Source organism: Protobothrops mucrosquamatus, unplaced genomic scaffold (genome assembly GCF_001527695.2).
Source record: "Protobothrops mucrosquamatus isolate PMUCROS unplaced genomic scaffold, P.Mucros_1.0 scaffold897, whole genome shotgun sequence".
Classification (NCBI taxonomy): domain Eukaryota; kingdom Metazoa; phylum Chordata; class Lepidosauria; order Squamata; family Viperidae; genus Protobothrops; species Protobothrops mucrosquamatus.
In genome coordinates this window covers 214,857-228,298 of record NW_015387149.1, presented here as the reverse complement: position 1 = coordinate 228,298, position 13,442 = coordinate 214,857, and the positions used below count along the sequence as shown (strand labels likewise).

The window sequence follows — 13,442 nt, the reverse complement described above, 5'->3', positions numbered from 1 at the left end:
GCTTGCAGGACTGGCCTAGGGTAATTTTTAGGGGGGTTTTAATTATATTTTAAAATTTGACAAATATTTAAATATTCCTTTTAATTAATTTTAAATTTGTATTGTTTTGTATGTATTTTAAATAGATTGTCAGCCGCCCTGAGTCCTACGGGAGAAGGGCGGGATATAAATCCAAAAAATAAAATAAATAAATAAATAATAAATAAAATAATAATAGTATCAATACATATTTTTACAGCAGATTCATTGTTTTCTAGGATGACACCCACCTGCATGAATATGTGACACTCAGTTACAAATGACCCTGTAGTAATCTGCTTAAATTTTTCACAGATTTCAGGAAAATTTGTAGCTTCCAAAATGAAATCTTGATGTTGCTTAATTAATGTTAAGGCCACACGAAAGATTATTTTTGATCCTTCATAAAACAAACAGTCCCAAATTCGGAGCACAGTCTGTTGAAGAATGAAATTAGTTACTGAGTGTATGAAATACATGCACTAGAATTTGGATAATTATATAAAAAGCAATAAGTTGTCATTCTCACTTGCCTCTACTGGAAGAATGTCAATGAACAAACATATAAACCAACGGGATGCCACCAAAGTCCACAAGTTGCCATGTTTTTCCATTAATTCTGCCACAGCTGGAATCTTCATTTTCACAAGATGTCCAAGAACCTCTTGATCTGTTTTCAGACCCATCATTTCAGGACTATAATAATCTTCAGAAAGATATGAAAACTAAGTCATCAGAATGCAATTTATTGTTTTAAATATATATATATATTCTGTAAGAGATATCTAACGGTAAGAAGTATCTTCTTTCAAAGCTAATTTGCATCTTGTCTAGTCCATGAGTCCTGTGAAATTATGAAATTCTAGAGCAGCCAAGAAAACAAAGACTGGGCTGTATTACAAGTTTTGACCAAGCACAGTTTGCAGGAAAAATACATTCCAGTTTTCTCTCTTCATGAACATGGACAGAGAAGATGGGCTAGCAAGAATACATGGTGCTGGAAATTTTTGTTTTTTATTAGCACTAGCTGGATCTCAACCAGAATAAAATGAATTTCCAGTCCTACAAATTATGAAAAGTTATAGATGTTGAGTTTCCATAAAACTACAGACAAATTTACATCTTAAGGAAAGTATGTTCTATATTGAAGTATAACACTGGCATGGTACATCTAGCTTCAAGGAGCAAACACAAAGAAATTATTCCATCATAAGTCATTTTTCTCCATTCATACTGTATGAGAAAGTAAAATGGTCACACCAATTTTTAATAAAGACACCAGATGGCGCTCCATAACTTGGCATAGATTGCCATGCAGTAAATTCCAGGTTTCTAATCAATCCAGGATATGTTGAAAAAGAACAGCAGTTGGTGCTTTCAGTCTCCAAAAGCAGAGCAAAAACGACAGGCCAAAGTTCTTTGCATGAATAATGGGGCATTATTTCAAGCCACTAGAAATGCTACAAGATCAAGGTTAGGCATGCCACTACTTTGCTTTCCTGATTGTACAAAAAGCCAACTCCAGAGAAGAAAGATTTTCTTTAAAACATAGCTCATCTTCTAACCGACTCTCCCAGTCAAAAGTTAAAACCACATATAAGATCATGTTAAAATTATAAAACTAAACACATTAAAACATTAAAAACAACAAAAAAAATCTGGTGCCAAGTCAAGCTTCTAATGTGCAGTCATCCAAATACGATCCCAGAACTTGAGGAAAATGCCAGAGTTACAAAGCTTTATGACTGACTCTGGAGGGTAGAGGCCTGTTCCAAGGGGCAGGGGCTGCCACAGAAAAGGCACACTTCGTAGTTCCTATCAGATAACAATATTCAGGCAAGGTACTAGGAGTTGACCTGTTAGGATGGGTAGATGGCTTTAAGTCCCGCAGATAATCTGGCTCTGTGCCATATAGAGCTTTAAAGGTGATGACTAGCACCTTGAATTGCACCCAGAAAGAAACTGGAAGTCAGTGTAGCTTAGTACAACAGAGATGGGCAAACCTAGGAGGCCCCATTACTCTGTGTGTTGCTGCAGCCTGGATGGTCTTCAAAATTGAAAATGATAAAAAGAAAATATAAGATTTCATTCTACAATAATGTATGGCATTCCACTACATCACATGCCTTATTTTACACGTGGAACATTACCTGTGGGAAATATAAAAATCTAGTGGAATACAGTGATGAAGCAATTCTGAATGCTTCAGTAACAAAACCTTCAAATACATAATTCTGGGTTGCATTTGTTTTGCCATTTTCAAGTGTTCTGCTGCAANGAAAGAAACATAAACATGCAGAAAAGTAGAAACATAAATTGTTTCTTAATTTGCTGTAAGGTGTAACTCCTGGTGTTTTTGATTCTATCAAAGTTCACTATTCAGAATGTAAGCGTGTGTGTGCATATAAATAAAATAATCTCATTTAGCAGAGCCAGACAACAGAAAAAGGTAGATATGCTGTTCTTTAAAAAAAAAAGTGAGATTAAGTAGAGCACTAGTTTTCTAAACAAGGATCTCTACTTAAAGTCCAGAGCCTTAACATGGTTACAGTTCAAAAAATGATAGCTTCAAATATACTTTATTATATAGTTTTGTATTCTGTTATTACAAAAATGTCTGAAAATATATAGTCCATTTGTTGAAAAGGGATTACATCTGCATTACATTTTATTTACATAATAATTAAAGTGTTTGTGCTTTTTTTAAATAAAAAAATCCCACTGAACACATGAAAGGCTGGCGCTAATTAGTGAAGTGTCAATGGCAGCCTGAGAAAATTGTATCTGAGCAAGTGAAGTAATGTTCATTTAGACTGAAGTAATCAGATTTGCTCTACACGTATCTCGTAGTTTGTTTATTGTAGCCATTCGCAGACTTCCAGGTTCCGTAAATATTTTCTAGAATTGAAAATTAAAATATTAGCATATACGTGAAAATTAAAATATTAGCATATACGACGATGCAAAGAAATATCTGTATGTGCTTCGTGGTACAAAATCACACTAATCAGAAAATACCATGAGTCAAATCCCTCTTCCTAGAATAGGATGCATCACATTATTAAATCAACAACTTACAAGATTCCATCCAGATTGTTACACGTGTGTATTAAGAAATACTTAAAATTCACTTGCAGTACATTAGAACATGAAAACTAGTGAACATTAGGGTCTTGTACCAATTTGGTCAGATAGCTATGGAAGAAAATTAGCCCTATATCTTAAGTTTCCATGTTTAGACACAGCCTATTTCTAAATGCCAGCTAAATTTATGCTGCAATTGTAACTTTCTCAAGGTAATTAGGCTGGCCAAAAATTAGATGGGTCTTAGAACCGGTCCCATCAAAATTTTAGAGAATTTATATCTGACCCTAGAGATTTTTAATTGACTCAAAATAAGAAGGAATTGTGCTTAGGAATAATTGGAATACTGTGTTACATTTAAAAATATTGTGTTTCCCAAAAAAATAAATCCTATAAAGAAAACAAGTAAAGCACCAATCTTATGCATGAAAACTCCTAGCTTTCAGAGTGAAGATGGATAAAGAAGACATTGTAAATATCTATAAAATCATATATGGTTAATATGGCACATAGGAAGATAATTTTTTCTCAGAATGAATACATTGGGGGCATCCACTAAAACTAAATACATGGAGGAGATTCAAGATTTAAAGATGTTCATTTACACAGCATGTTGTTCAACTGTTAAATTTGCTGCCATTAGTTGCAATGGCCATCAAAAATCATTGTAGGAGGAAAATTAGACAAATTTACATAAATCAGTCTATTAGTAATTACTGAGCTGGCTGGTTGCATCGTGACTCAAGAGACAGCATATTTTAAATATCAGCTGCTGGACAGTAAGAAGACGGTTCCTCGCTTGTTCTTGTTTGGAGATTTAATTTGCCACAATGAGATAGAATGGGGGACTCAAAGGGTCTCTGAGACACTCCAAGGTTCTACAGGGTTCTTATAGAAAAGGACAGTATCTCTCAACTTTCCAGAGATTTAGTGCTATTCAGTATTTATGAAGCATGGGGCTGCCCCTGATCTGTGAAACAAATTATATGGCTATTGACACTATATGAAGCTAATTGAAACTAACTTGACATCCCTGCAGGCAAATCATGAATATAAACGAATGGTAGACTTTCCTGAAGCAAAGTGACTTTTTGAAAGTAAGGGCCTTGTAGGGTTAAATGTATTCCAGAAGTTTGATTGAAAGCATACCCATAAAAGTAAAATGGCATCTACATTTCCATTATCTATTATCTGTATATCCCTTAGCTATTTTGGTTATGTAGAGGTGAGAAAACCTGGTTGACTCTACAATGCGGTGGATTATTTCCAACATGATCTGTGCCCATTAGCAAGAGTTTGATCCTGATTGGCTCAAGGTTGACTCGCCTTCCATCCTTCCAAGGTCAGTAGAATGAGGATCCCAGATTGTTGGGGGCAATATGCTGACTGTAAACCACTTAGAGCAGGTATGTCAAGCTTGCGATGTCATGTGACGTCACGTGACATATTGGGACTTTTCCCTCATTGCTGGCAATGGGGTGGGCACGGTTTCGGCGTGACGCATCCAGCCCGCGGTTCAGCAGTTTGATATGCCTGGCTTAGAGAGTGTCCTAAAGCGCTATGAAGTGGTATATATGTCTTATGTGCTATTGCTAATATTTTTCAGGGCAAGGTGATAGTTGAACTCCTGTTGGATGGAGCCCGTTTTGTTTTATATATTTGTGTCAGCAGCTCATGATCTCTTTTTTGTTTTTGTTTTCTTTTTAATTGTGAGCCTCCCAGAGTTGTTGGGCATTGTGCAGCCTACACACCGTATAATTAAATACAACATATTTTAAAAATATTGAATTATATTTCATAAAGCCCGCTTAAACAATCTTATGAGCAATAGTATCAATACATATTTTTATAGCGGATTCATTGTTTTCTAGGATGACACCCACCTGCATGAATATGTGACATTCAGTTACAAATGACCCTGTAGTAATCTGCTTAAATTTTTCACAGATTTCAGGAAAATTTGTAGCTTCCAAAATGAAATCTTGATGTTGCTTAATTAATGTTAAGGCCACACGAAAGATTATTTTTGATCCTTCATAAAACAAACAGTCCCAAATTCGGAGCACAGTCTGTTGAAGAATGAAATTAGTTACTGAGTGTATGAAATACATGCACTAGAATTTGGATAATTATATAAAAGGCAATAAGTTGTTGTCATTCTCACTTGCCTCTACTGGAAGAATGTCAATGAACAAACATATAAACCAACGGGATGCCACCAAAGTCCACAAGTTGCCATGTTTTTCCATTAATTCTGCCACAGCTGGAATCTTCATTTTCACAAGGTGTCCAAGAACCTCTTGATCTGTTTTCAGACCCATCATTTCGGGACTATAATAATCTTCAGAAAGATATGAAAACTAAGTCATCAGAATGCAATTTATTGTTTTAAATATATATATATTCTGTAAGAGATATCGAACAGTAAGAAGTATCTTCGTTCAAAGCTAATTTGCATCTTGTCTAGTCCATGAGTCCTGTGAAATTATGAAATTCTAGAGCAGCCAAGAAAACAAAGACTGGGCTGTATTACAAGTTTTGACCAAGCACAGTTTGCAGGAAAAATACATTCCAGTTTTCTCTCTTCATGAACATGGACAGAGAAGATGGGCTAGCAAGAATACATGGTGCTGGAAATTTTTGTTTTTTATTAGCACTAGCTGGATCTCAACCAGAATAAAATGAATTTCCAGTCCTACAAATTATGAAAAGTTATAGATGTTGAGTTTCCATAAAACTACAGACAAATTTACATCTTAAGGAAAGTATGTTCTATATTGAAGTATAACACTGGCATGGTACATCTAGCTTCAAGGAGCATACACAAAGAAATTATTCCATCATAAGTCATTTTTCTCCATTCATACTGTATGAGAAAGTAAAATGGTCACACCAATTTTTAATAAAGACACCAGATGGCGCTCCATAACTTGGCATAGATTGCCATGCAGTAAATTCCAGGTTTCTAATCAATCCAGGATATGTTGAAAAAGAATAGCAGTTGGTGCTTTCAGTCTCCAAAAGCAGAGCAAAAACGACAGGCCAAAGTTCTTTGCATGAATAATGGGGCATTATTTCAAGCCACTAGAAATGCTACAAGATCAAGGTTAGGCATGCCACTACTTTGCTTTCCTGATTGTACAAAAAGCCAACTCCAGAGAAGAAAGATTTTCTTTCTTTAAAACATAGCCCATCTTCTAACCGACTCTCCCAATCAAAAGTTAAAACCACATATAAAATCATGTTAAAATTATAAAACTAAACACATTAAAACATTAAAACATTAAAAAAAAAATCTGGTGCCAAGTCAAGCTTCTAATGTGCAGTCATCCAAATACGATCCCAGAACTTGAGGAAAATGCCAGAGTTACAAAGCTTTATGACTGACTCTGGAGGGTAGAGGCCTGTTCCAAGGGGCAGGGGCTGCCACAGAAAAGGCACACTTCGTAGTTCCTATCAGATAACAATATTCAGGCAAGGTACTAGGAGTTGACCTGTTAGGATGGGTAGATGGCTTTAAGTCCCGCAGATAATCTGGCTCTGTGCCATATAGAGCTTTAAAGGTGATGACTAGCACCTTGAATTGCACCCAGAAAGAAACTGGAAGTCAGTGTAGCTTAGTACAACAGAGATGGGCAAACCTAGGAGGCCCCATTACTCTGTGTGGTGCTGCAGCCTGGATGGTCTTCAAAATTGAAAATGATAAAAAGAAAACGTAAGATTTCATTCTACAATAATGTATGGCATTCCACTACATCACATGCCTTATTTTACACGTGGAACATTACCTGTGGGAAATATAAAAATCTAGTGGAATACAGTGATGAAGCAATTCTGAATGCTTCAGTAACAAAACCTTCAAATACATAATTCTGGGTTGCATTTGTTTTGCCATTTTCAAGTGTTCTGCTGCAACAAACATTCCATTTCAATATTTTACTGCAGCCACAAATTAGTATAAATAGCCCAGAACCACTGAGAATTATAACTAATAAAAGATTACCATTAAAAGCCATAGACTATGAAATACATAAAGCCTACATATTAGCTTTATATTCCACCTTTTGTTCAGGAGCTCAAGTAGCCTACCCAGAGCTCAGTTTTCCTATTTATTCCCATGACAGCCACACAAAGCTCAGTTGGGTTAACAGAGCAAATTTGTTCCAAAGTTGCTTTCATGGCAGAAGAATATCTAGAGCCAAGGTTTACTGCTCCTAAACCAGCGCCAGGACCACTATACAACATTAGCTCTCAATGCTTTCTCTTACTTTTAAATAGGATGCAGGAAGTGATATCATCCATACATGCTGCTGATTATTACATTTCACCCAGGTACTACTCCAATTGCAATGTATAACATACATAAAAAAACCAACTATCTAAAATAATGTATTCTAACGGTAACAGAAGCCTCAAGAAGCACTACATCACTAAATCACTGAAAGCTAATTTAAGCCCATATTCACAATCCAAGAAAGAGAAAGGGCTTTATTCTGATACTGAAAAGTCAACATGGGTGCCAGGAAAAAGAGTTCCAGAGCTGAGGAGCCCAACTTCTCAACACTCCCCTTATATCCAAGTATCCATACTGATGGATCAGCTCAATATGAATATGCAGATTGTATTAAAATGGCATATGCAGCACTATTTTTCCTGCAGTTCTATGCTGCAAAAATATTAGTATAAATGAAGCACAAACCAGAACTTGGTTACATTATCATAATGCTGTTATGAAATTCAGTTTTCTACTTATAAAATAGGTAAAGATAGATAATGAAAACAACTAGGAAAGTTTTTGCAACTAGTAAGGCTTTTATAATCTGCTGAAGCAGCCTATATTTTCAAGTTTGTTTTATTAACATTATTGGTTATTATAGATCAAAGCCTAAAGCACCCACACTAGCTTATTATTTTCTATCTCTTTTGCATGAATAAACTCAAATTTTAAAACAGCTGAAAATTCTCACATGAGGCAGGCCTTGGATCACCTTAGCTGAATAACCTGGAAAGATTATTTACATGTAAAACACACATATATTTAAAACACTAATGATTATCCAGTCCTTGTATTTATACAAATAAATCCTTCAGCATTTCACAATCTGATGAACTGTGGCAGGACCCACATTTTGAAAGATGGGTCTTCAATTGCTATAGATGGTTCATCCACAAATAAAGAATTTAGTGAATTCAGTACTAAAAAGTCAATGAACTGCACCCTTCTTCTATTTCTAGCCATTCTTCTCTATCTATGGAACAAAACAAGATTACATAGGATGTATCCTTTTCATTCCTTATTTCCAAATCTCCAGTCCTTCATTTCTTTATTTCCAAATGCAAAGTTGCTACTTTGCAATATTAAGAAAATAATATCAGGATTTTAACAAAGCAAAATAACCTGCTGCTTTGTTTCCATCTGGTAAATGGAAGAAGGGCTGTCATAAGCAATTGTGTTGTAGTACAATTTTAAATCCATTCTGGAGTTGCAGGGGGATGGGATGGGAAGGAAGTGGTATGAACATATTTGCATATATTGCATCCAGCAGTGGAAATATGTATGCAGAGACTGCAGTCTAACAGAATTGCAATACATCTCCTTGGAACATCTACTCTGCAGAAACAGAAGTTTTTAATGTTCTACAGTACAATACAACAAACTGAAGGGAAGAAAAGCATAAATAATACTTTTCAACTTCAGTACAAACAGAAGACTGTGGTTGTAAAAAATATGGAATAATCTGAGATATTTAACTGAGACACAAGGAAACAGTTGATTAAATTACATGCCACTTTGCAGACTAATACAATTACTTCGATTTTAAGACTATAGAGTTTCCCAAATGTTTTCATTTCACAGTGTCCTTACTGTATTAGTAATTTTTTTTTCATAGCATCCCTAACTTCTAGTTACATAAGGTCCTATAGGTATAAAATATCACTGTGTTATTTCACACTGCCTCTGAGTGTTGGCTGTGTAGCCCTAAAGTACTCAGCACGACCACCAGTGATAATTGTTCCTTTTACAAGGAAGAAATATTCAGGTCTCCAATAATTTTTGGTTTTCTTTTCCCCCCAATCTTTTTCAGCTCTGTCAAATTGTATTCTTCTTAAGATGCAGTGACCAGAACTATGCACAATACTCTAAGTGTGATATCACCATAATTTGCAAATCTACTACATATTTAGGATAATAATGATAGTAACAACACTTGAACATCACTGTGATTGACAAAATCATCAGTCAATTGCAAAATTCAGTTGCAATTGAACAGTTTATGTCCTGCAACAATTCCTTTTATACTATCAAACAACATCTGCCTATCCCATAACAACAACAGTTTCAAGGTTGATATTTTCACCAAGCAGTCAACTGTGATTTCAAGTCCCCTTCATTAGCATTTATTACCAGCTCATATCCCATTAATGTATTACAAGTGGATATTTTGTATGTGTACCAACATGTATTGCTTTACTTATTTACCCTGACTGCATTTGCCATTTAGAAGGCCATCTAAGTTTGGAGAGATCTTTTTGGAGCTCTGCACAATTGTTTTTTGATTTCACTATCTGGAAGTTTGGTATTGTTAGCAAACACAGACACCTAACAGTCCAAAATGAATCCCACATCATCTAAAAATTGCAAATCACCACTTTCTATATTATGCACTTTTCCCCACTACGAGAACCGAACTTTTATTCCAACCATTTCCTATTTTTAACAGATGCCAATCTGGGTAAGTACTTATTCCATGCAGCTCAGTTTCCTTAGAAGTCTTTATGAAGAATTTTGATAATGGCTTTTTTAAACCCACATGAACATTATTAATTGGATAATCCTTATCTCCCTGAATTTCTATACCCTTATAAATGTTTGAAAGTTTAGTGAGACAAGACTCCTTGCAGAAGCCATGCTTTTTAGCAAATCTCATTATTCTGCATATTCACTTGTTTCCTCTTTAATATTCCTTTCAGTTATTTTCCTTGAAACAGATGTTAATCTCTAATGGGATTATTTCCTTTACTGATCCTCAAAGACATTATATGAATTGGGTCACAATGGCTATTTTTAAGCCCTGAGAATGGAGATTAATGTTAAATAAAAGTTTTATATTTTTTTTAAAAGACCAGCGATTTCATAATTAGGGTTTGAAGAATTTCTGATTGGATATTACCTGGATATGCATACTTATTTTTAATTCATCCATTTAGTTTATGACTTATGACTTTATAACAATTTCTCAATTGTTCTCATCTGTCTCAATTCATCTGACATACATTCTGAAAAGTCAGCTTTGGCTCAGAAATCTGTTTTATGTCCTAAAAGTGAAGATAAAGGAAATAATGCATTCAATTTCTATTTTCCTATCCTCCTTTAATCCATCCTTGTTGTCAGTTTCCTATTCTGAATATAGTTGAGGGCTTTTTTTTCTTTTTTAAAGAAAGTGCTTTGGAAATTTTATTAACATTGCCTTTATAGGTTCGGACTTTCTCAAAGTACAGAATCCCCATCCAACACCTAGTGTGCTGTCCTCATGGGTGGGTGGGCATATTCCTGGGACAGTTAAGTGAAGAACACTAGCAATATTTGTCAGAAGTATATAATCCCAGCAGAGTCACCCAAGGTCTAGCTCTCCAGCTCAAGCAAGCAGGTACCTATGTTGGGCCGCAGCAAAATAGGGAGATGCTGGGACAGGTGATCACTTCAGTGACAATGGCAATGGCATCAGTTCTTACTACATAGGAAAAGGAAATGCATTTCATCAGGAAAATCATATGAATAAACAATATAAAGTGATTGACGATATTGTGCCAGATAAAAGGCCTCAGCAATCAGATGGCACCCAGCACACTACTGAAGAAAAATTCTTTCAGAATATGAATTTTTATGACATGGTTAGGCTAAAGTCCTTGGAATGTCTACTTGTTGATGCTGCCATGCAGAAAAAGAAAAACCCAAGCTGCAAAGACAAAATTAAAGTACAGATAAAAACTTAGGATCATTCATTTAGAAACCGTTCAAAGTTATGACAAGGCTGGAAAAAGTGACTTACAACTGGTTCTCATTCTTATGACCATCATAGTATCTTCATAATCATAAGGTTGCCATTTAGGTGCTTAGCAACCAGCATGTATTTACAAGGCTTGCAGTGTCCCAGGGTCACATAATCTCCATTTATGACATTCCCAGAGAGTCAATAGTCAAAAATCAATGGGAGAAGCCATATTCACTTAATGACTGCATTGATTTGTCTAATGACCCCAGCAAAAAAAGGTTGTAAAACAGTTGTTCAGTGACTCACTAAACAATTGCATTGCTTAGTGAAGGAAGTTCCCAGTAGTGGCCATAAGTCAAGGATTACCTGTAGAAACCTGAAATGTATGACGCATAAACATGGCAAAACTCAACATAGCAGAAGATGAAACGAATCGACTAAAGGTTGATATCATGGGCATCAGTGAATTGAAATGGACTGAAATAAGAAACTTTTAGTCAGAAAAATCATACTATTACTCAGGACATGAAAAACAAAGAACAGGTGTACTTTCATATACAGGATGCCTATGGCAAGAACAGATCTTGGCAGGAAGGCGGTGCAGAGAGTGGTGAGAATGGCCGAAAAGATCATTGGCAGTTCCCTCTCTCCCATCCAGGACATAGCACAGAAGCGTTGCTTGAGCAGGGTCCGTAAGATTATCTGGGACACTACACATCCTCTTCACGACCTGTTTTCCTTGTTACCTTCTGGGAGGAGGCTTCGTGGTATCCGAAGCAGAACATCCGGATTCAGCCAGAGTTTCATTCCATACAGCATTAACCTTGCGAACTCTCAAGCTTCCTCCTTCCGTTATATATTCAAGATGGACAATATTTAATATTTATTTGCTACGTATATGTAGGGGTGTGGGTCTATATATACGTTGTTCATAGTATGTTTAGGTGTGTGTCATGTATATGTTTCACTTTGAGAGCGGGCAACTAAATTTCATTTTTGATGTGTGCCATTGTGCCCACAGTATAAAAATGACAATAAAGGTTATCTTATCTTATCTTATTCATCCAAGTTTGTATTTCAATCACTGATGCAGAAGAAAAGATTTTCTTCACATGCAAGCAAAATAGTGCTTAGGATCATCCAATGTAAATTAGAGCCCTGCTTGGAATGAGAGTTACAGTTGTTCAAGAGGGTTTAGAAAAGGCTAAGGAATAAAAAACATTATTCAAAGCCAAATTGATGGGTGCTTCATAGATTATAGAAAGTTATGTGGTTGTGTCAATCATATCATGTTGTGGAATATGCCATGTTTTCCCCAAACTAAGACCCAACCAGAAAATAAGCCCTAGCATGATTTTTTAGGATGGTCGTAATATAAGCCCTACCTCAAAATAAGCCCCAGTTAAGATAGTCAGCCAGAGGGCCCCAGCAGTATTGTGGTTGCCCAGGGGGGCATGGCCAGGTTGATGTCACTTGTGTCAGGGGGCCCTGTGGGGGTGCCTGGGCAGGGCTGGGGGGGATGCAGGGGTTTCTGGCGAAGGGGGCGGGACCGGGGCGGGCGCCAGGCCTGATCCACCAGAGGAGCTGTGCCAATCCTCTTGGGCCACATGGGGGGGCAGATGGTAGTGTCGGCTGCCTGAGGCTCTGGCCCAGCCCATGAGCTCCCGGGGCACTAGGACCCTGCAGCCCGACCCCGTTTCCCCGAAGGGGCATCTGGTTGCACTTGCCTCCTCCTCAAGGCTGCTGCTGCTGTGCTTGCTCTCTTTGCCTGGGCTGGGTTTCCCAGGCTACGGGGGGGCTGAGGGGCAGTGGGGCTCCTGCTGGATGTCACCACGAGGCAAGGCAAGGCAGGTGGCAGGGCGGGGTTGGCCTGCCTACAGGGCCCCAAGGTGCGTGGATCCAGGGCGTGTGGGGCAGCTCCGGGGCTGGGCTTGAGTGGGAAGGAGCAGGAAGGGAAGTCCTGGCTGCCTCTTGGGGACCAGAGCTCCTTGCCCTTCCCGTTTGCTGGGGCTATTGTGGGTGGGACAGCGGGTGGGAGCTTGTCCCGCATTTGCGGTGGAGCTGGAGAATGAGGTTGGATGGTGGGAGCCAAGTGCTCAGGGGCTGTGGAATGGTGCCAACGTCACCCTGCCACATGCCTCATCTTGCGGTGGTGGCACCAAAAGCAGGTGGATGCAGAGGCACCGCAGGAGGCATGCGATCTGGCCCGCTGAATAAGCCATGCGGCTGCTTGCCCCATGGCGGCCACAGGCAAACAAAGGCAGATGATGGGACGGAGTGAGTGGATTGCCCCCTCTACGCCTCTGCCTCCATATGTTGCTTGGAGGGCCAGCCCAGCAGTCACAG

General features: G+C 37.7%; 1 protein-coding gene and 1 long non-coding RNA gene across 2 annotated transcripts in view; both read right to left on the bottom strand.

The window, feature by feature from the left end:
• LOC107290443 overlaps positions 1 to 468 on the bottom strand; it is a 7,028-nt gene extending 6,560 nt beyond the window's left edge. Inside the window, exon 1 of the long non-coding RNA XR_001548952.1 lies at positions 270 to 468. This is a non-coding gene — a long non-coding RNA (uncharacterized LOC107290443). The remainder of the gene's footprint in view (positions 1 to 269) is intronic.
• A 1,837-nt stretch (positions 469 to 2,305) lies between these two features.
• Positions 2,306 to 13,442, bottom strand: part of GRTP1 (growth hormone regulated TBC protein 1) — a 31,665-nt gene continuing 20,528 nt past the window's right edge. The window contains exons 6-8 of the mRNA XM_015819326.1: positions 5,271 to 5,443; positions 4,986 to 5,171; positions 2,306 to 2,916 (exon numbers count right to left, since the gene is read on the bottom strand). Of these exons, the coding sequence (XP_015674812.1) occupies positions 2,827 to 2,916; positions 4,986 to 5,171; positions 5,271 to 5,443 (449 nt within the window). The 3' untranslated portion in view covers positions 2,306 to 2,826. The remainder of the gene's footprint in view (positions 2,917 to 4,985; positions 5,172 to 5,270; positions 5,444 to 13,442) is intronic.